The sequence below is a fragment of the Brachyhypopomus gauderio genome, unplaced genomic scaffold (assembly GCF_052324685.1).
Source record: "Brachyhypopomus gauderio isolate BG-103 unplaced genomic scaffold, BGAUD_0.2 sc138, whole genome shotgun sequence".
In the NCBI taxonomy this organism is placed as follows: Eukaryota; Metazoa; Chordata; class Actinopteri; order Gymnotiformes; family Hypopomidae; genus Brachyhypopomus; species Brachyhypopomus gauderio.
Genome location: NW_027506959.1, coordinates 121,287 through 144,746, shown reverse-complemented (window position 1 = coordinate 144,746; position 23,460 = coordinate 121,287). Strand labels below are relative to the sequence as shown.

The window sequence follows — 23,460 nt, the reverse complement described above, 5'->3', positions numbered from 1 at the left end:
GATAAATCTGAATTTGAACCCAGACTCATTGTAATCTGTGTTCAGTGCAGATTTGAACATGTACAAAAGGAACAGGAGAGATCTGCCCTGCGTGGTGTGTGAGTGTTGAGGAATTGTGTTGAAACTGCTAGCCTGGTGTGACTCGCGCTTATCTTCTTATCAAAGTCTGATGCAGAGGAAAGTTTAAAAATGTGGGTCTCCGACTGGGGACGGTGAGCCTTTGAATCATATGGAACTTTTATGTTAAGTGGGTAAAATAGTGCGGTGTGTAAATAAAGGAAGTGCACAGGGTCAGGCAGCAGGACAAAGGGATGAGACTTGAGGAACAAACGAGAAACACTTGAGACTGTGGGCTTTGCTGGGAACACTCCTTCACTTTTTATTGCTGTTCCTTAAACAACCGACTTACATCATAGCAGCAGCATCATTTCAGCGGGAGAGGTGGAGGCCATTGCTGGGATGGCTGAGGTCATTTCCTCTTGCATTGTCTGTTGCTTTTATTAGCTCTTCTGCTGATGATGATGTACTCATCTCTGTATTGCACAGGGACATGGACTGACCCATTCTCATTTGGAGGATGGGTTAGTACAACCCCTCGGTTTCTCTTGACCCTGTTAACAACAGACTCAGTACCTCGTGTTAGTCTCCTGGGGACCGTATTCCTCATTCAGTTGTGCGTGGTCATTGAACAGTATTTCTGTTTTGAACTGATGAGTTGCTAGGTGATGATGAATGTGTGAAGTCTTATGAATGCTGTTGAACACAACCAGGTCAGGCCATCATTCAAATTCAAATTCATGCATCTACATATTTCAGTATGTACACGGACGCATTTCAAACATTCAAGGAAACCACTGAACTGTGGAACTCGAGTAGAAATTCCATACTAAACAGTGGTATAAATTCAGCAGTGGCTTTGCCAGTGGTTACAACTTAAATAACCCGATAACTCAAATGTGCAAAGTTCTGATAGACCACCCAGTTCCTGATGTTGACTGTGAGCACACAGTCCAAGCGCTCTGAAGGTACTCTCAGACACAAAACAGATTCACTCCCTCTTAGTGATGTTTATGCCATTTACCATGGGAGGTCAAACACAGCTCTTCCCTTTACAGCTGAGCTCGCATGCTGAGAGCTGCATGGACATTGTCTCCAGCGCGTTGGCGTGCTCCATCTATGGCCACTCTAATGTGCCTCCTTGGGCCTCGTCACTGCCACACATCGTCAATAGCTCCACCACGGTAGGAGATCTGTTGGAGAATAATGCAGTAAAGGCCAGCTGAGCACACAGCCTTCCTTTTTATTCACTTTGTTTTACGTCCAAAAACGTTTTGCAATTGGGTCCTTTTGAGAATGCTGATTATTGCATTTGTGTGTAGTTCATTTGGTTAACCTGATTATATGAACACTTTTTCAGTATCAACTGACATGTACAGTTTGAGTATATCTCTGGATTAGTCTTCTCTGTAGCCCAAGGTGTAAAAGTAAAGGTAATGATGTTTAAGGAAACTGTAGGATTTTGAATATTATATCATTGAGATTTTGAGTTTTGTTCCCCTGTGGACATGTTTATTCCATCAGGAGTTTGGTTCCAGACTTGTCCAGAATATAACAGTCATTCTGAATCATAATTGAGAGACAATTGTACTGACCCAGACTTCACTAGTGATGTCATTTTAGTTCATTGCTGTGGTCACAAGCCATTTCACTCTTCTGTGTGAATCGCAGTCAGACTAATTGTTGTGTGTTGTGTCCCTTTGTTCCCCAATCCCTTTGCCTTCCCCAACATCACCAGAGGTTTAAGATAAACACGGGCATATCTGACAAAAACAACATAATGGAAGAACCTAAATAAATGTAAGACTTGATAATTGTCATCAACTAAACTTTGCTTCTGTGTTCTCTTTCTATATATATATATATATTTTTCTTCCTTTTCTAAGTATTTGTCTATTAATTTTTGCCTTAGGCAGATTATCTCTTTCAGTAGTTACACCCTGGTGGTAGTTGTAGTAAGTAGTTACACCCTGGTGGTAGTTGTAGTAAGTAGTTACACCCTGGTGGTAGTTGTAGTAAGTAGTTACATCCTGGTGGTAGTTGTAGTAAGTAGTTACACCCTGGTGGTAGTTGTAGTAAAGACCCCAGTTCTACTTTTGCCACAGTGCCTGATGGATGTCTAGGGCTGTGACACACTGTTAGCCATAGAGATGGTGACAACAACTTTGCGTTCTCTAAATGATGACTGTTGTTCAGTTGTTGTTCATTAATCAATCACTAACTAGGACGTGGATTAAATTTATGAATGATCACTGTTAGCTAGTGATCATTCATAAATTTAAATTCAACTGATCCAATTTTCTTCCTTCAAAAAATTGAAGGCTCATGGCTGTTCTAACATCTTGTCAGCGCATGATTAAACATAGAAAATGAAACTGATCATTCTAGTTTTCTAATTGAAGTTGACACTTTTTCTTTTTATTTCTTACTTTAAACAAAAGAATGCAGGTGAATCCTATCCTGAAATTATTATACATGAATTTCCCTGTGACCTACGTGCATCATGGCAGTAATGACCTGGTGGTATCCAGCATCATCCACGTACCTGACACCATGTCACTCATCCTTGGGGGAATGCCATTAAGACATGCATCTCTTAACAACTTATTCTATTTCAAGTACAATGTGATGTCCACTACCTGTGATTAACGTCTTCAGGAACAAGAGCTGCAGCTGTCTGAATAACCCAAACACCTTCCGTAAACACACACACACACACACACACACACACACACACACACACACACACACCTTTAACAAAATTAATAGCATGAGCCTACCTTGCCTTCTTGTAAATAAATGCCATCAGTACCACGAGATCTATTCGTAGCTCATTTCTATTAGTAGCTAACTTCTTCCTCAATATTATTATTAAGCCTTGCACAAGGGCAAAACCCGAATAAAACCCCCTACACGAGAGACAGCTGTTCTCCTCCTTACCAATCTGACCTGAAAGCAAAAAGTGTCGTCGACTGAAATGCAAGACTTATGGCTGCTACACGGATCCCTTCCGCCAGAGGATATATCCGTCATGCACAACTGTGTTTGCTTTTTTCCTCCCCTGAAATCCAGTCAGCGAAATAAGAACTGCAAGAGACTTCTGTGACGGGGGACCGTGTTGGTGTGGTAAAGCATGTCCATAACAAACATTCCTGGCAGTACAGTAGAAACGCGCTGGTCAAAAGCGTGAATCATTCATATTGTTTTATAGGTTTGGTGTAGACCCGGATCTGCCAGAACTAGGCCACAGAAAAGCAGTCACTGACTATATGCATGATAACATGTAAGCAAACTCATTTAGCCACAACCCCTTTGCCTGTGTTTTCCTCCTATTTACATCCCCCAGGCCAAAACTGCATAGACAGAAACCGTTTTTGCCCAGGAAACAATTTAAAAGTGATTCTGTGCAGCCAAGCCAGCAAATTATCCAGGGAGCCATCATTCGTGACTGACCTGGGGTCAGGTCCAAGTGCTTCTTGTTTTCCTTTGTCTACATTCTGGCACGGGCGCTGGAAAGCTCTGCACCGCGTGCGAGCTGTCGGAGGGGGAGTTGAGTGACAGCTGAGCGAGTGTCGGAGCTGCCTGGCTGGCCGGGCCTAAGCCCCTCCCACTCCATCACACACGGGCCTAAGCCCCTCCCACTCCATCACGCACACGGCGGCGGCACACTTCCCCGGGCCATGGTGGCTGCACAATGGCAGGAACCTTAGGCCTGAACAAAGACTCTTAAAACTGGGGGCGATTTCCTGCTGCCGCTGGCTGGAGCAGGAGCTGGTGTCGGGACACACACGCACACACATGCATGCATGCATACACACACATGCATGCATGCATACACACACATGCATGCATGCATACTGTACTTCCCCACCTCACAAACACTGGCGTTATTAGAGGCCGCAGCAGGAAGACATATGTATATGCTTTTGTCCAAACAGTCTGTGTGAGTTTAGCGGTAGTGAAAATGGTAGGGCAAATGGCTTCTGCTCCAAACACAGCTCTTCAGCAGCTGTAGAACCGGCACGCAATCGCACGTGCACGCACAGCTACTGGCTTACTACAGGAGCGCTTTTAACAATTTGACGTCAAATTGCTCACTAACCTCATTTATATAAAACCAATACATTTTTGGTGTTTCCAAAACGCACTGAACTTGATCTGACATGCGCTTTATCTCATGCAAAGCTACAATTAACATATTCACACAAGATGTTGCGCGTACCATTCGTGTTAGGATACTTGTTTAGAGGTCTGAAAATGCTAGATGTAAAGGTTACAGAATATGACGTGAATGAATCTGCAAATGCACAAAATACATGTAACGCATTGCTTTGCTTGTCCGAGAACAATGATGAATGAAGCGAAGAGAAACCGCACGCGAGCATTTTGAAGGAAAACCACAGAAGGAGGCACCGAGAAAGAACATTTCCACGAAGCTCGTCACTGTTCTCCACGGGCGGCCGCGTGTCGCGTTAGTTGGCAAGACCGCCTAGACTCCGTTTGAATCGGATGTGTGCAGCAAAATAATTTGCTCCAGTGAGCGGCGCCCTCGCTTCCCCTTGAAGAGTTCCCATGAACAAGCACGCAGAGCTACCAGCGGGAGGAGATTGTAAGCACGCGCTCTCACGCGCACGCGAGGGTTGTAGCTCGCGCCAGTGGCGAGGTTGCGCGCGGACGAGCGGAGACGCGACACACGGGATGCGTTGGCAGGCGCTCTCTACACAGGGCACCGCAACTCCGTAGCGCTGGCGGGCACGGTGGCCGGGAGGCTAGCTTGCGACTACCCTCCTCTTACTTCTGCCGGCTCCGCCGAGAGCGACAGCATGGTGGCCAAGGATTACCCGTTTTACCTGCTCGTCAAAAGAGCGAACTGCTCGCTGGAGGTGCAGACAGTTAGCGCGGCTGGTAAAGAAGTGGAGGTGGGTTTACCACGCGCTCCTCATGCTTTCTTTTACTGCCTTATCAATATGAGCACAAGATTCGTTTTGAAAAAGATTTATGAAAATAATTGTTTTAATTGCCTGAGCCGTGACCTTAAACTATGAATGGTTCCTTTTTAGCTGGCGTATGTACAGTAATGATATTTTCGTACAGGAACGTATCATGCTCAGTATTGATTTGTGACAATTGCCGAATGAGCGATTTCTGTTGGAAATGAAGCAGCAACTTGAATCAGCTGTTTGATAAACATAAACGTAAACGTCACAGTCTTTGGTATGACGCGCTGTTCCATAATAATGTGGTCAACATTTTAGCAAATAATTTTGCCTTAACAAAGCAAACACAATTTTCCCCAGACTGTTTCTGGTTCACGGTAAGTCATATGTTTGACGACAGTTTGATGCTGTAGATGGTGCTTAACTTTGTTGCACTGATCTATTCCACTTTGGAATGGGAGAAAATATAATGGAAACATTTCATTTTAGGCTCAGGTTATACTGGGATCACTACGGTACATCCCACATTCTTCAACTCTGTTTAGCTGGTAAAGTTTGCAGTATCTTTGAGAGCCCTGCTTGGGAAGAGTCAGGTTTAATGTAGTTAAAGTGTGGGACAGATGTGTTGTTTCATCTTCTCAACAGTTGGCTGGAATACAAGTAGCCCATTACTGGGTCTATGCTGGACTTGGGTAGTGATGCATTGGAGTGCAATTTAAAATGGTTGCTGTGGTCTATGAAGAGTTTTGGTGGGTCTGCTTCGAAGTCCCCTACACACCTCAGATTTGTCTGCCTGCGGGGGCCTTGCATGCCACTACGACATCATCTAGCCTGCGTGTTTCTCTTGCCCTGATTGGCCCAGAGTAGACTGATCAACTCGCATGTGTCACTGACCAGTCAGCAGTCTTGGTGACAGATAGAACGAAAGATCCAGAAGTCAGAAGCTCCAGAAAAATCCTTACTAGTGTGTGTGTGTGTGTGTGTGTGTCTGTGTCTGTGTCTGTGTCTGTGTGTGTGTGTGTGTGTGTGTGTGTGTCTGTGTCTGTGTCTGTGTCTGTGTGTGTGTGTGTGTGTGTGTGTGTGTGTGTCTGTGTGTGTGTGTCTGTGTCTGTGTCTGTGTCTGTGTCTGTGTGTGTGTGTGTGTGTGTGTGTGTGTGTGTCTGTGTCTGTGTCTGTGTGTGTGTGTCTGTGTGTGTGTGTGTGTGTGTGTCTGTGTGTGTGTGTGTGTGTGTGTGTGTCTGTGTGTCTGTGTGTCTGTGTCCTGTGTGTGTGTGTGTGTGTGTGTGTGTGTGTGTGTGTGTGTGTGAGATAAGGTTACTACACAGAAGCTGAGCAGAACCAAACGACAAAGGAAAAATACATTAACAGGCTTTAATACTGTAACACACACAAAAAAAAACCTGGCATTTGGATACAGAGCTGTGGTGAGAGTTCGAATCTTGACTCATGCCACTGGGGTTTTGGGAAACCCTTTGTTTCGTGTCCCTGTGCCTTGGTGAGCAGCAGCGGAGGATGTTTTACTCACGTCTGGGTGAGCATGTGGGTTTGTCGTCAGACTGCTTTAAAGCACGACGGCATACCCCACAGGCGTATCACTGTCCAATCACCATATCGTTTTACAGCGACCACTTCAGCTCTCTGTGCCTCCTGAAGGAATGGGTTGAAAACTCCTCTTAAGCCGAGCTGTGAGCGTGCATGTGCGGGCGTGCACATGCGCGAGCGTGCACATGCACCTAGCCTTGAAGTTACATTGACTGTGCAGTCTGGTGTGTCATCATCAAGCTCAAAGGTTTGAACACAGCAGTTCGGTGTAAGTGAACATCAAAACGGACGAACATCAAAGAGTCTGTTCCCTTCGGGCACCCTTCAGTCTCCCCGAAAGATGCAGTGGAAAGAAACTTCTGCGGTAGCACGAAATGGAGATCCACTGAAGTAGGAGGAGCAGAAAAGCAAACAAATACCCTTAAGGAGTTTACTGAAAAAAATACCGGAGATAAGACAAGTCCAAATGATGCGAATGTTACTCAGCTATACTCAAGTTCATATTTGAGTTCCTGTGAGGACAGGATGTGTAATCTCCTTTGTATAGTACTCACAGCGAGACCCAGCAGATAAGTGGTGATTAACATTCTGCCAGAACAAGATCTTTAGAGGTGTTTTTGTGCCTGAATCAGAAAGAAATGGTGTGAGTCACTACATGACGTGCTGCTGGCCTTACAGCCTACTGCAGGGTATCTACCTTCAAAACGACACAACCTCAGGCTATGGACTTGTACACCATCATATGTTCACGTGTTGGTGTTAATCGCACCTCACCCCACATGTCTGCTTTCGTCTGCTGCTGTTTTACCACAATGAAAAACCGCCAAAGCCCTGAAACTTTCCTGCGACTGCACTTCCCCATTACCGGGAAACAGAAATTGCTGTGCCGTTCGGATTTCGATGAGACTTTTGCAGTCCAATGCAAGAGACCCGTCGGAACTGTCAGATTTAGCATCGCCAGCTGTTCGTTGAAAAGTATTTCTTCTTCCTCCTGTGTGTGAAAAACAGGAGGTTAGTTCCCAGCTACTTGGTTACCCACTGGCTAATTGCAGTTTTGGGTGGAGTTTCGAGCAGCTGCTGGTGTGATTCATCTGTTCCCACACAGATCCAGACTCTCCCTCTCAGCAGAAAAATGTCTAGCTTAAAATCATCAGGCTTCAGTTAGCTGAAGCTTTCATGTTAATAACAGCATGGGGCGTCCAAGTCTCTTCTCAAAAACACACATGGCAGCCTGTCTGTGATCTAACCACATGGAAGACTGTGGCTGGAAGTTATCCTGAGCTTATGCATATTTGATTTGGTCAGTTTTCTAAAAGTTTATTTTACGTTGATGTGTTTGACTCGTCTCTCCTGTGGACGCGTTTGTGACACACACAAGTCTGATTTGACCACTCAAACGTTAACATGGGTTGCTCTTGTATGCTGAAGGCTTTACTGTGAGTGTTAAAATGTATGACAAGGCAGCGTTGCACTAGTGTCTTGGTGTTGGTAGTTGCATCTCTATTAACCTAACAGCAACCTAACTACAGTTGTCCTGTTTGGCTTTGCCCTCCAAGTCATGCTCTCCATAAGGTCTTGGCCATAGTGTCATGCCACATTAGTGATGCTGAAATGATTGAATAATTGACCTCATTTATGATTTAAAACATAAGTTACTAAGTTAAGAATGAGGTGTCCCATTACAGAACCTTTAGGAATTTACATAAACTATTTTGGGATGCTTGATCCATCTCTAAATGAAAGCCGCTCTGCCCGTCTCCCCGGTGAAAGCATTAGTCAGAGAGGACGGAGGGCTGGAGATTTCAGGTAGGAGCTGAACCTTGTGATTAGGCCTGTTGGTGTAAGCCAAACGGTCCTCTTCTACCTCCAGATGATCTCATCGTGCTGATATGTTGGTGGAAGACCAAATGCAATGAGATATCTTTGCCTTAGTTTTTTAAATACAACTAAACCACCCTCAGAGTAATCCAATACTAAACAGTAAAAATGTTTTCTCCTACGGAGAGTGTGTGTATATCTTTATATATATATAACTTTTAGGGGGTTTTTCACCACCACAACCTAATACAGCTACTTCTGTGTGCTAGGGTTTCCTCTGAGGTATTTCTGTCTTTCTCTCTTCTCAGTGTACTTAATTATACCAAATACCTAATTAGTTGAACTGGAATCCCTAATGAGGTTTTGAGCAATCTGCCCTTTGTACTTTGTAACTGGGGAGATGAGAACAGCTCTGAGCATCGTCCAGGGACACACGGTACTAGCCGCTTGATTGTGATTTGTCCAGCGTGTGCGGTGCTACAATAAGCGTATGTACTATCAGAGGCCATTAGTTAGCCGATCTCCACGTCACATGTCTATTGATCAGGTCGGGTCCAGATCATCAGATCTGGGAGGCTGGTTGAAGCCAACATGGGTTGGATATCGAGCGGCCGGTTCAGCTGGCTGGCCTGCGGTCGTGTGTGCACGCAGAGACAAAGACTTTCTTTTGACGTATCTCGGATGATCCTCGAAGGCCGATCAAATGAACCCGAGACCTTTTGTTCAAAGCAGCCCTGACAATGGGGGTATGGCTGCCTTTTGATTGGCTGGAAAGAATGATGTAAGGACATCTTACATTATCCTTCTCTTCATATCAGGGAAGCACCAGAGCAAACAGCAGCTCCAACCGTTACATACGCTAGAACACATGTTCGTGTGTGGAGCTCAAGCATGTCTGATGTTGAGAAGGACGTGTGTATATATCTTAGGCCTATGTCTACTAATGAAGAATAACTTGGTTGTGTAACATCTTGGAATGGATTGGTTGTGTATGTTTAGCTTAGCTCAGAATAGATGTTAGGGCACTTGTTAACATTTCCATGCCAGGTATATGTCTGTGTTTTGAGTTCATGATGCAGGTCCAGAGATTGCAGAGCTCTGTTATTAATCCCACTGAAGGAAACTGAGTGCTAAAAGACGGACGAGATAAGTCTGCTCCTCTTTATACTCTACAATCCCCTGCCACATTTTTCATTTCTTGGTCCATGAGATCTTTGTGTATTTTAACAGAGCCTGCATTGGTTCTTATGAAAATCAGTCTTTCAGTGCTGCATGAATCTGCAGACATGTGCATCTGTGCTTGCTTTTTCTTGCTTCAGTGCTCAATGACTCTTGCTCCTCTATAATTCAATTGGTGCATCACACTCACTACTGCGAGGCAAGAAATGTGAGTGTGTCCGAGTCAAAGGCGCTGTGAATGTTGCAGTCACCTGACACTTGTGTTTGACGCACTGGTAGGTTCCACAGACAGGTTAGTCTGTGTCACAGGTGTTGTTGGCTTACCAAAGGGAGGGAGTGCATCAGCAGAAAAACATCTGTGCCAACTGAATACAGATCTAAAGGCTGCAGTGATGTCACATGGAGAGAGAGAAAGAGAGAGAGAGTGGGGGAGAGGAAGGTGAGGGGGAGGGGGAGGTGGGTAAGAAGCTGCGCTGATCATTTCTTTCCCAAACCCGACCACTGAGAACGGTAAGGATTCCAGCTGACGTGCGGAAAGGTCGACGCTGGGATGTGTGTTTGCTCTGTATGTGCTTGTCCGGACGAGCCGGGTAGGGTAGAGGACCGGATCTGCTCATCGTCCTTTTCCCGAGCAAAGTGATATGAACAGAGCGTGAGAATCTGACTGCTGGTGGAGATGTGCGGTCTGCCATCTACTCGTCATCCTTGGAGAGACCCGTAACCTTGAGGTGAGCGCCGGCACCGCCGTGCTCCGCAGCTCCAGGGCTTTTTTCGCCGGCTGTCCGCTCAATGCCGTCCGAGCAAACCCGGTCCCTCACCACCTCCAGGGGGCGTGAACATGCGTGTGGCGATACCCAGACACATTTGGTCACGGATGCCCTCCAGTGGGTCCGATGGAGAGCGTGAGACAGAAGGTATTCCCACGCCGCCCGTGTGGGCGCACGCTCGCGCGTGTGCCGTCACCCGTCTTTAACAACGTTGTGCCGTGTGTCCACAGGAGCCCAGCAACAAGAGGGCGAAACCTCTGTCCCGGGTCACGTCGCTGGCCAACCTCATCCCACCGGTGAAGGCTGCCCCGCTGAAGCGGATCGGACAGACGCTGCAGGTACGGCACTAATGAATGCGTCCTGAAACGTGACCTGTAGCCCATCCCTGCGCTGAACACCTGCTTCCCTATGGCGGCGTCAGCTTGGCACTGAAGTTGAGACTGGGTTGTGTGATCGTTCACATGGGACTGGGGCTCTTCCACATTGACTGTGTCATTTAGGAGGAAGATTTTTCCTCAGTTACTTGTTTATTATAATATAGTACTTTTCTCATACACTTATATCTTTTTGTCCTAAGTTAGCCTGCCATGATACGGGGGGAGGGGGGGTGGTGATGTTGGGCTGCTGGACAGAATTACATGTTGTATTATACTGAGTCTCTCTGTGACTTTTTGGCCAAGCACGAGTTTCCTGGACCTGCCCTTGGGCCCCTGGGCCAGACTTGTGGGGGCAGCTGTTGCTGTGTGGATGCGGTCGGGGTGGGGGTCGGGGTGGGGGTGGGGGTCGGGTAGGCACACTCGGGGCCATCTGCCTCCGGCGCAGAGGGTGAGAGAACGGCCGCGAGAGGACTGGGCTGGGAAATGCGAGAGGACCCGGGGGCAGGAAACGGTCCTGGGCACAGCTCCACCCGGTTGGGCTGCCTGCGTGCGTGACTGGGGCGTGGCGGAGCAGGCTGGTGATTGGTCGCAGGGCCCATACCCCTCCCCTTCCGCTTCGCCTGGCCCCCGCAGCTGGTAATGCCCGAGGCTGTGGGCGCTGCGTCTAGACGCACGTTTGCCGTCGACCGCGAGAGGGAGTGCACATCAAACCAAAAACCAAAACAGAGAGACATGTTTGTATCTAGTGAGAATGTTATCTGTGGCTCTTAATGTGATCATCATTTCAGCGCTTAGAAAAAACGTTTGGCCTTAACTTTTTCGATTTTCTCGCATTCCCATTTGAGCATCCGTTGCAGTGTTTCCAGGCTGTGGTATTCCGCAAACAACCGAGTTTGTTGCAGCCCAGCAGGTTTCCCTGATTAGCATATGGGATCGATTGAGCATTTTCCGAAACTGGGCCAGGCTCTTAGTGGTCTGACCTAAATGTATTACGTCTTTTGATGTGTTCTGTTATCACTGTTCACAAGGCTGCTACCCCTGCAGTTACATTACAGCTGTGTAACAGAGACATTCTCCTGTTGTCATGCACTCATTCCTCAATGCCCCCCCCCCCCCCCCCCCCCCCAAATCAATTAACCACACGTGAGCACACGCTCTATAAGTATAAACTCTATAAGTAGGCCACGCTCTTCCTCCTCTTCCTCCAGCGCTCCATCAGTTTCCGTAGTGAGAGCCGGGCCGAGATCACGCACCCCAGACCGTGGAGCAGGCCGGCGCAGCCTGCCCTCACCAAGCGCCGGGACAGCAAGCTATGGAGCGAGACGTTCGACATGGGCCTGGGACAGGCGCTCTCCTCCAAGGAGATCAAACGGCAGGAGGTACGAGTGTGTGTGTGTGTGTGTGTGTGTGTGCGCGCGCGCGCGTGTGTGTGTGTGTGTGTGTGTGAATTGTGTATGAACGCAAAGGGAAAAAATGCTGTTGGGAACCATTACAGATGAGGGGAATCAATGCGGATTGAGTCCAGTTACTGTTCAGTGATAAAGGGCCTTACTGGAAATCGTTCATCAGTCTCCCACGTTCCCACTGCATGTTTTACCTTCCAGACCAGGCGGTAGACCTGAGCCCCTGTCAGACCCTCAGACCCCAAGGCCTACGCCAGGTTCCAGTTCACTAATCTCCATTCAGATTAATCTGTACATGTTCACATGAAAAACGCCACATGGTAGAGTTGAGACTGAGCAGTTGTTTGAGGGCATCAGGGGGTGGGTGGGGGGTGTGTGGGGTGGTGGGGTGAACGCCTTAAACTGTCACCCCATTCCTCCCTTGTGTTTACTTAACTTTTCCAGACAAGCAGTTGTAGATGTCCAAGTGGTGGCCACTGTTTTTCAGTAGTAAAGATGAGTGAGTGCTGGGTGCCTGTAGATTAGGCCTCTCTCTGTCTCCATGGCCACACAGACTTCAAAGTCTCTGGGCTCTGGTGTGGATAACAGGGAGCAGCTGTCTATAGGGAAATGTGGAGTTTTTCAAAGGTTGGGACGGCCCCGTAGGAAACCCCCCCCCAAGCAACCGAAGCTGAACAGCAGCTTAAAGAACAGGGGGCAGGGGTGCGTTCACATGGCTTGTGTATTTTGTCCGATCTCTCTCTGTGTATGTTATTCTTACAGTGCTGCCTTGCTGATTTATACACTCAAACGTATATAAACACTTGCATATACTATGTAGATTTTAGTCAGGGGAAAAAACCCAACAAGTTTGTTTTTAAAAACCTTTATTTTTATTTTTTTTAAACACTTGTTGGTAAATAAATGAAACATCAGATTCACTGTTTGAAAGGTCAAAGTAAGTACGATCTGAATCCTCTTGGTTTGAATGGCATTACTCATCCCCTCTCTCCCTCTTCTCTCTCTCTCTCTCTCTCTCTCTCGACCTCTTCCTCTTTATAACAGGCCATCTTTGAGCTGTCTCAGGGTGAGCAGGACCTGATTGAGGACCTCAAGCTGGCCAAGAAGGTTAGCTCTGCTTTTCTAATTAGTGGCCTTTTCCTCTTCACTTCACGCACAGTGTAAACACAGTTCTACCCCCCGCCCTGTGGGAACCCCGGATCCTATTACCCCTCCGCTCATGAAATCACACACTTTCCACTGGGGGTGGAGGGGGGGCAAGACGTGTATTCAAGGCAGCGCGAGGGAGGTCTTTCACAGACACATTTATGTCCGCCTGCAATATATAGCCATCTTAAGAGTATACGGTCATCAGTATTTCAGGCTGTTTGCAATCACAAGAGTACCATCAGAGCAGACCTGACTACTACTGTATGCAACGCTGCGTTAGAATCTCACGTTCAAGTGCATCGTGCCAAAGTTCAAGCTGACGAAAGATCGTACAACAACCGAAGTGCCTTTTCCTTAGTATTATGCAGTCTGTTTATCTTGAGGCCGAGCTGACCCTTAGTTCACGGTAGTTTTCTGGGGTGTCGCCCCAGCTCAGACTGTTCCAGATTGCGTGTCTGACTTGCGCTTGTGTGGTGTAACTTCAGGCCTACCATGACCCCATGTTGAAGCTCTGCATTATGACGGAGCACGAGCTCAATCAGATCTTCGGCACCCTGGACTCCCTCATCCCACTACACGAAGGTGAGTCTCTGCTCTGGGAATCTCCCACCTCGCCAGTGATGGTTGCATTTGTACCAAGTTGGTTAAGTAGTGCACTCGCGCTAAGGCCAAAGGTCAGCCTCAACTGACAATTGATGTAAAATGGAAAATTATACCGTCTTGCTCTTTCAACTACACACTTGTGCATTGATCTGGCAAATCACTCTCTCTCTATAGACCTCCTCAGTCGACTTCGTGAGGCTAGGAAGGCAGATGGCTCTACAGATCACGTGGGCCACATTTTAGTGGACTGGGTAAGATATACACTTCCTAGGCTTCAAAATGTGTGGGGCGTCTCACACACACACACACACACACACACACACACACACACACACACACACACACACGCACACACACAAGCACCTTCATAGCTTCAAACCCTCCTGGTTTTACAAAAAGGTTGTACATGCCCTTAGTGAAGCCAGTAATGTGGTTATAACAAGGAGAACTTTGACCTGGTTTCAGTGTAGAGAGGCAGTACCTTCTCCAAACAGTGAGTGTGTGGGAGGATAGCGTGGGGATTTCTTAGCACTCTGAGATGCTTGTTTACACAGTGTTAAGATGTCATTAAGAACTCCCAAGTGCTCGCGTCAGCCTTGCAGATCAACAGCACACATTTGGTGCCATGTAACAGCATTGGCATGGGGCCATCTTTAAACACCATGCCAAGTCAGTCCTGCAAAATGCGTACAGTGTATACATCGTCAAGGTCACCCCTTCCTCCAAGTCTAGAGGCCCGAAGGTTTTAACGATGGCGGAGGCTTCAAACGCGCCTTCGAACACGCCGTCCAGGAGCCGTGTGGTCGAAAGGACTCGAGCTGGGGTGACGGCCGCCTTCAGCCCGCCGGCCGATTCATCTCCCCTGACAGCTCCGTCCTGTTGGACCTGCTTCTCCAGCACCCCGGGGGGGGGGGTCTGTTTACCTTCACATGCGTCCCTGGCACAAGCGTTCGGCTTGTTCTCTTCAAGTCTCTCTTGCTGGTCGAGGCAGTTCGACAGTAATATCCTGTTGTTCTTCATCCTTCTTGAGGTTGTTTTGTTTTTTCTTTTCCTCCAGCAGACGTTAGACAGAACAGCATGTGGAGAGCGACGCTATCTGCTCCACAGCACAGGCAGGGTGGGGGGTGTTGTGCATGAAACACTCGTCTGGGTGTACATGATCATCCTCCAAATGCTCCATTATGAGATGAAATGAGACGGTCAAAGCCCCATCACAGAGAGGGGCCTCTTCTTGGGGGGCTGGACGAGGGTCTCGCCAGACTGCACGCTGCCGGTGACGATGCAGCCTGCCGACTTCAGTTAGCATGCTGGAAATGTTCAAAGGGACCCACGTGTTGTTTATTGAGACAGCATGTGGGGATTCGAGGGCGGAGGAGAAACGTCTGCGGTTGGGTTTGTCTAAATCTCGCTTCTACCTGCCGTTTTCTTTCACTAGCAAAGATCCCACACATATGTTGGACAGAGCAGGTCACAAAACCAGGGGGGTCACTAGTGAACCGCTTTGAGGGCAAAGAACAGCATCTGTTCAGATGCAAGAGAGCCAGCGCTTAGTTTACCCTGACACACGTGTGTTAACACACACGTGCATAAGCGCACGCACGTACGCACGCACACACACACACACACACACACACACACACACACACACACACTTTCTTGCTGCTCTGAACTCTTCTTAGAAGAGAAGGAACTGAAAAGCTACTATAGGAACTTTGAGCTCTCTGTCCTTGATGGGTGGCGTGGGCTATAAGCGTGGGCTATAAGCGTGGGCTATAAGCGTGGGCTATAAGCGTGGCCTATAAGCGTGGCCTATAAGCGTGGCCTATAAGCGTGGGCTATAAGCGTGGGCTATAAGCGTGGGCTATAAGCGTGGGCTATAAGCGTGGCCTATAAGCGTGGCCTATAAGCGTGGGCTATAAGCGTGGGCTATAAGCGTGGCCTATAAGCGTGGCCTATAAGCGTGGCCTATAAGCGTGGGCTATAAGCGTGCCCTATAAGCGTGCCCTATAAGCGTGGGCTATAAGCGTGGGCTATAAGCGTGGGCTATAAGCGTGGCCTATAAGCGTGGGCTATAAGCGTGGCCTATAAGCGTGGCCTATAAGCGTGGCCTATAAGCGTGGGCTATAAGCGTGGGCTATAAGCGTGGGCTATAAGCGTGGCCTATAAGCGTGGGCTATAAGCGTGGGCTATAAGCGTGGCCTATAAGCGTGGCCTATAAGCGTGCCCTACCGCTCCACCAGTTTGCATGTGTTCTTGCACCTTTTGGTCCCCACTAATTCTCCCAGTGGGTCCGTTCATCATCATGGACTCCTTTTGAGTGTACATTCTGCTTTTGGAAACTTGGCCATCACGATGAACTCCCCTTCCAGTTTTGAGCAAACCTTGGAGGTAATATTTACTTAAAGCTACAAAGCGTCCCAATTTCCAATCTTTTGAACTCGACCTTTGGGATGGTTGTGATTTATTAGTGAGTCGGTGTGGTATGTTGTGTTTTTTTTTTTGGTTTTTTTTCGGGAAGGTGCCGTCCCGTGCGACTTGTCTCTCCCCCACTGTTTTCTCCAAATGCATCGTGGGAGAACCGTGAAGGCGGGAGAAGAACTGTGGGTGCTCATGATGTTTACTTCATACCTAGCACATCCGAGATGAGTTTCCTCAACGCGTCCTCTGCACAGATCCATCAAGTGGACCTTGCGTAAGGCTGCAAACATTTCGAAACGCTCCACCTCCAAAGAAGCTGGAGCATGATCTTCAGAGGGACAGACTCCTGCTTTGTCTTGATCTTCTGTTTTCCTGCTTGTGTAACTAGCTACACACGCACTGTGAATTTAAGGAGGCGTGTGTGTACATATTATAAAAATTAAACGTTTTTCCAGAAAGAAAAATGTCCAAAGTGCACTGCTTTAGACATGCACCATAATACGGTCTCAGAATTTGGCCGTGCGGAGAACTACTGGAGAGAATATTTATCACGCATATTGATAAATTGCCTCTCTGACAATATATTTCTCCTTCTGCCCGGTCAAAGAATGCACAGCTGTTTCCATAATGCCCGACTGATGTCAGCTGAAGGCATTTCTCTTGGAGAGCTCATCTCTGGTTATTGGCTTGTGCTGGTCTGGTAGCATTCTTCGCTTGTATGAGACAGGCCTGGGCGTATGGATAGTGGAGGTACAGCTGACAAGTGCTGTCAAACCCGAGCTTGGCTGAAGGGTATTTATCTAGCTGCACGTGTTCTTGGGTTTCCAAAGTGGTGTTTTTTGGCTTTTTATTGCGACAGGCTTGTGGGGCCGATCATAAAAGGTTCTGTGTGACCAGGTGAAATCGCCTGCTGTAAACCAAAGCTGTGACTTGCATTTGGAATTGTACGTGAAAAGAAATCAGGCCAAAATTGAACCTGAAATGAAATTTGCATATAGGAAGGCTTACATGTCATGCTACTTAATACCTTTTATAGCAAGGAGAGCAGGTGAATTGCAATTAGTGACATGTTTTCTTTTCTCTCCCATCTGTGTGTAGCTGCCGTGTTTAGACTCGTACAACAGCTACTGTAGCAATCAGGTGGCAGCCAAAGCCTTGCTGGACCATAAGAAGCAGGACCACCGTGTGCAGGACTTCCTGCAGCGCTGCCTGGAGTCGCCCTTCAGCCGCAAGCTGGACCTGTGGAACTTCCTGGACATCCCACGCAGCCGCCTGGTCAAATACCCTCTTCTGCTGCGGGAGATTCTCAAACACACCCCCAACGACCACCCGGACCGCCAGCACCTGGACGAGGCGGTGAGTCAAGCCATCAAAACAACCTTTCCCCCTGTTGTTGTTCTGGAACCAGTGAAAGCGATTTGAGGTTTTTTAAATAGCCTCCTCGTCTGGTTGTTTGGGCTCTTTTATAGCCTCCTTATCCAGTTTGTTTTCCCTCTCCAGATCAACATGATCCAGAGCATCGTGGCCGAGATCAACACCCAGACGGGCGAGTCGGAATGCCGCTATTACAAGGAGCGACTGCTCTACCTGGAGGACAGCCAGAAGGATCTGCTCATCGACAGCTCCCGGATACTCAGCTGCCACGGGGATCTGAAGAACAACAGAGGAGCCGTAAGTGATGAGACTCGCACGCACGTGTGCAAAAAACACAAGTGTATTGTTGCATTATGAAACTCTGGGATAGTTTTCAAGAGGGGTGTGAAAACAACCTTTGCAAAAGACGCAGAAGGAACAGAAGAGGGGTTTGGATGAGAAGCGATATCTACAACGTACGCTGAAGACCTGTAGTTCAGGACCTTGGAGCGTTTCTCATAAATGTGGATGACCTTTGGCCTACTGTATTACACAAAATGCCTCCAGACTCAAACAGCGCTTGAGGGCAAAGCTGTAAAGTTACATGTGTGGATGAGTCTGCCTGCCTTTATCTTCTACAAAACAGCTCCACTTCTGAGAAATCAGACTGGAAATCAGACTCCCCATTCACTCCCAGTTCCCCCGAGGGAGGTCCCACACTGTAAAACCTGAATATAGAAGAATGTAACCCAGGCCCGAGTTGTGCCACACGGGACGTCCGCCTCCGCTCACAGTGCAATGCAGCAGGTTTGGGCGCGTGTTTACACCACCTGTGAGTGAACGGGATGCTCTCCGCTACACGGGCTTCGTCTCAGGCCCTGAAAGCACCGCCCTGAACCAGCGCACCAATCAAAGCACCGCCCTGAACCAGCGCACCAATCACAACACCGCCCTGAACCAGCGCACCAATCACAACACCGCCCTGAACCAGCGCACCAATCACAACACCGCCCTGAACCAGCGCACCAATCACAACACCGCCCTGAACCAGCGCACCAATCACAGCACCGCCCTGAACCAGCGCACCAATCACAGCACCGCCCTGAACCAGCGCACCAATCACAGCACCGCCCTGAACCAGCGCACCAATCACAGCACCGCCCTGAACCAGCGCACCAATCAAAGCACCGCCCTGAACCAGCGCACCAATCACAACACCGCCCTGAACCAGCGCACCAATCACAGCACCGCCCTGAACCAGCGCACCAATCACAGCACCGCCCTGAACCAGCGCACCAATCACAGCACCGCCCTGAACCAGCGCACCAATCAAAGCACCGCCCTGAACCAGCGCACCAATCAAAGCACCGCCCTGAACCAGCGCACCAATCACAACACCGCCCTGAACCAGCGCACCAATCACAACACCGCCCTGAACCAGCGCACCAATCACAGCACCGCCCTGAACCAGCGCACCAATCACAGCACCGCCCTGAACCAGCGCACCAATCAAAGCACCGCCCTGAACCAGCGCACCAATCACAACACCGCCCTGAACCAGCGCACCAATCACAACACCGCCCTGAACCAGCGCACCAATCACAACACCGCCCTGAACCAGCGCACCAATCACAACACCGCCCTGAACCAGCGCACCAATCACAACACCGCCCTGAACCAGCGCACCAATCACAGCACCGCCCTGAACCAGCGCACCAATCATAGGAAGGCATTACGTGAAGGCTATTGATCAGAATGCGGTCGAGGAGCAGACTGGGCAAGTTTTGCCTTTTGTGTGTTGAGGGGCATCAAAACAGCGGCGTTTCTATTTTGAGCCTTTCTCCCATTCGTTTGAGTTTTAGTGTTTCTAAACACAGCCTGTCCCAAAGTTCAGATTTTTGAGAAATGCCAGGACGCAACAGAACGCTACACAGACGTCGTCTGAACTCGTTCAGTTCCTCCTAAACAAGGGGAGCAGCTGTAGTGTTGGGGTCTTGCGGGGCGAGTCAGGTTTCTGCCTGCGTCTTCCGCCCAAAGCCGCGTCATAAGTCTAGCCAGGCCAGCACGTATCGCCTTGTGTATCTAAACACCCTCGCACACCCACGCATGACCACATCCTTTTATGGTCATGGATCAGGGTTACTCACTAAATTCAGCATGTATTGCACTCGAGCCTCACAACGTGCAAAAATAGCCTGATGTGTTCTTGTGAAAATGGAAATATCATGGGGGGGTTCACATACGCCCCCTTGAGTGGTTCAGCATCTGACCCATCGACTCAGGTCTTGCGTAACATGCCAGTGTTGTGTCCCTAAAATATTTATTAAAGAGATTACTGTCAAGTGCTGAAGGCTTTACAGACATCCATTATTCTTTTCTAGAGAGATTAATGAATGAGATTTGGAATAATCCATAATCCAAGCATTTTCAATAATCCATCCATTAGCTTCTGTTTTTCACTCATGCTCTTTGTGCTGCTGGTGTTTCGGCCAAAGTTGGTGAGCTTCCTCTACCTTGAACAACCTTCCTCGTGACTTGGTCTTCAGTAACGTTGCGTTTCACCTTCCCTCCACAGAAGCTCCACGTGTTCCTGTTCCAGGACGTGCTGGTGATCACACGGGCCGTGACCCAAAACGAGCAGCTCTGGTATCAGCTCTACCGGCCGCCCATCCCTGTGCGTCATCTGGAGTGGGAGGACCTGCAGGACGGAGAGATCCGTCTGGGGGGCTCCATCCGGGGGGCCTTCAGCAACACGGAGAGGAGTGAGTGCCTGTCCCCTCCTGTCCTCCCCACAGCTGTCCCTACTAAATGTCCAGCATGGCGTATGATCCAGCATCCTTATCATTCATGTGCCCATCCTGTGATCCCCAGCGCAGTACACAGAACCTTCACCTAGTTGACATATTTATTTTGTTTTAGCCTAGTAGCCAAGTTCTAATTACCTGGTACACTGACAGCTGGAATGAACTACATTCGGATTAGCTGGACATCCTCCAGGCCAGACTAGAAACCATTTTAATCGATACACTATAAAGATTTTAACTCCTAATGCAGGTTTCATCCTTTATCCCCTCCAGCCAAGAACTTCTTCCGGGTCACGTTCCGCAGTGGCGGGCAGCTCCAGTCCTACTGCTTCCAGGCCAGCGACGCCTTTAACAAGCAACAGTGGCTGAACTGCATTCGGCAGGCCAAAGGAGCCCTGGGCTCCGAGTCCACAAGCGAGCCGCCCCGCAGCCGCTCGCCGGTGGCGCCCTCTAGGGACAGGTCCGAGGAGCGCATGGACCAAAGCGACAGCGACTCCTCGGACTGCAGCATGGACACTAGCGACGCCGGTGCCGACGCCAGGATGGGCCTGCCCGCCGCGTGCCCAGCCGTCCGGACCGGCACCCCTGTGGAAGTGTGAAAGTCACGCTGTAACTTGGACGTTGGCTGTCATCTCTGCCTACAGAGCAAACCTGTACAGTGTTGTCACGGCAAAGCCGTGTCCTTCGGTGGATCAGCGTACAGAGCACCTCTTTCTCGTCCTTGAGTCCTCTTTTCCTCAGGTTCTCTAGCTCCTCTTCTTTCACTGCCTCTCTCTCTCTCTCTCTCTCTCTCTCGTCCTTCTATTAGGCTGTGGTAATATGTTTCATTTGCAACTGTGAAACGATCAGGTTGCCCAGTGAACGGGACACTGGTTATGAGGACTGTTTGTGTCGTCGTTCTTTGCCGTGTGAACTAAAAGGTGGCTCACTATCTGACTACACAAACCTCCCCACCCCCCACCACAGAGCGCTTGTGCAGCACAGGATTGAGACGTCCGAGTGTCCGTGCCTGCTGCTGTACACCACCACTACTGGCGGCCTGAGCGCAAAGACGCAGACTCAGCTTGAAACACGTACAGCGTGTTCGTGTTCACGCGCTGAGATCATTGTGTCTGCGGTAATCACCCAGGCAAATGAAAAGCAGAGTGCTTTTACGGGTGTGAACTTTGTGGCTCATGGCATGTCACAGACGGAGGGTTAGGCTGAAGGTCCTTTTGTGAATTTGAGGCTCCATGGTAACTACTCGGGGGGGGGGGGGGTTCAGACCGACCAAAGGAAGCTGCAGACGCTTGTGGCCATAGAAAACTGAAGTTAAAACCAAACAGCTTCCTGCTAAACATGTTTGGACAAGCCACAGCTGTCTGGTACATGGAGGAGGATGTCGTTCCTGTGTAATACAACGAAAGTCATCGGAGTGAATGTGCGTGAATGTATTAAGAATGTATGGATGTGGTTTTTGGTTGATGGACAGAATGGGTTTGAAGTCATGATCATAAAACTGCACTGATGCACGAATAACGTGAGTCTTGGTCAAGCTGCATCCAACCAGGAAATGCAACTGACCAATTCTGTAGAGCCCTATGACTAAGGCCACAAGGTCAAAAGTCCACCGATAATCTTTGGGAAAGTTTGGACCTGAAATAGAATCTTAACTACAAACAAGTCTCAAGGTGCAAACCTGGGATACTTTGTGTTTAAACATGAGATTAAGGGGTGAAGGTGTGTGATTAACCTGTATAATGTGGCAAAAGCATCAGATAACCACACAAAATGTGTTGATGGTCATTTTGTGAAAACAATGTAGCAAAGGCTTGTAAACTTTTTGTAAAGTTGTGCAGTTGCTTGTGCCACGTTGCTTACCAAACCAGTCCTTTTTTTAATCGAGTGTTGGGTGTTCTGAAAACAGAGCACTGTACCACGGGCTCTGACGGCTATTAAGAAACGCATTGCCAAAAAGTGTTTGTTTTATTCTTGTCCAAGTTTACCTGTTGGGCCTTAAGTAATCACTATGAAAACAATCCAAAAATACAGTATATAGCTTTATTGTTTTTTGTTTCTTATATTTTTTTCAAAGAAATGTATTGAAATTTATGCAGTAGAATGTTTATTTATAGCTGATTTTTCACCTGACGTAATTGTTTGGTTCGTTTTATTTTGGTTTTTCATGGAAAAGCAAGTGGTATTACAAGAGAAGTGAACGAGGTGAAGAAGTGGATTTGAACTGGAGGTGATGGACTCTCGTTATCCATCATGGGGGCACTTGTATAAACATACAGAGGGGTATGTGAAATCCTGAAATGGCCGTGTCAGAAGGTATGTCTAAAGTGGTTTCAAAGATCAGCTGGAAAGTGTTTAACAACAAATAAATGATTTTAAATACCTATCAAAGGCTTTTCTTCTCTTTTCCTTTTGCTACACTCAGTCTTTTGTTTTATTTAAACATTTCTGCCACAACAGTCACTGTTCCATAAAGGTTTTGACTATACATAAAGAGATATGTCAATGTTTTCATGTCTAATTTAGTTGCAAATTGGCAATGAGTCCAAAGAGAATCATTATTGGATTTGGTACCTTAATACTGATTAAGTATATTACATTTTTCTATAAATGTTACTGAATTTTCAAGGAACTTGCCCAGAATGCAATGGGCATCAAGTAGCTATGTTGCTGGTCACAAATCAATGAGCCATCCCTAGTTCACACTGATTTAAGATTAAATCTGTAATAGCTGGTTGAATATTTAGTCAGATACTAGGAGTGAAAACTATACACTTTTGAATAATTAAGAACTGCAGCTTTTAATCATTAATAACCTTTTATAGTTCATGTTGAAACCGCTATAGGTCCAGTAACCATTTTGACATATGCCTAAGATAAAGCTCACACTTTCACTTTCAAAAAAATACTGTATGCATTATCACATTCCTCATCAGTGATCTCTAAGCAGACACATTAGCTCAACACTTTTCTTGTTTTCCTAGTGGGCTCATTATCAGTTGGAGGTACACCAGTGCACTGTTCCGTTTTGTTTAGGAGGGTAATCACATCTGATA

The 23,460-nt window shown here is 47.9% G+C and overlaps 1 protein-coding gene across 7 annotated transcripts in view; it reads left to right on the top strand.

Moving 5' to 3' along the window:
- Nucleotides 1-22,789, top strand: part of arhgef3 (Rho guanine nucleotide exchange factor (GEF) 3) — a 54,340-nt gene extending 31,551 nt beyond the window's left edge. For 5 of the 7 annotated variants that reach the window (XM_076994285.1, XM_076994284.1, XM_076994288.1 and 2 more), the window contains 9 exons: nt 10,531-10,638; nt 11,886-12,056; nt 13,125-13,187; nt 13,715-13,811; nt 14,007-14,083; nt 17,349-17,606; nt 17,751-17,921; nt 20,179-20,365; nt 20,681-22,789. In XM_076994285.1, coding sequence (XP_076850400.1) covers nt 10,531-10,638; nt 11,886-12,056; nt 13,125-13,187; nt 13,715-13,811; nt 14,007-14,083; nt 17,349-17,606; nt 17,751-17,921; nt 20,179-20,365; nt 20,681-21,006 — 1,458 coding nt within the window. In that variant the 3' untranslated portion in view covers nt 21,007-22,789. Of the gene's footprint in view, nt 1-4,259; nt 4,977-10,002; nt 10,448-10,530; nt 10,639-11,885; nt 12,057-13,124; nt 13,188-13,714; nt 13,812-14,006; nt 14,084-17,348; nt 17,607-17,750; nt 17,922-20,178; nt 20,366-20,680 lie in introns of those variants that run through there. The other 2 variants (XM_076994287.1, XM_076994290.1) reach the window with 2 other exon arrangements.
- The last annotated feature ends 671 nt before the right edge of the window (nt 22,790-23,460 follow it).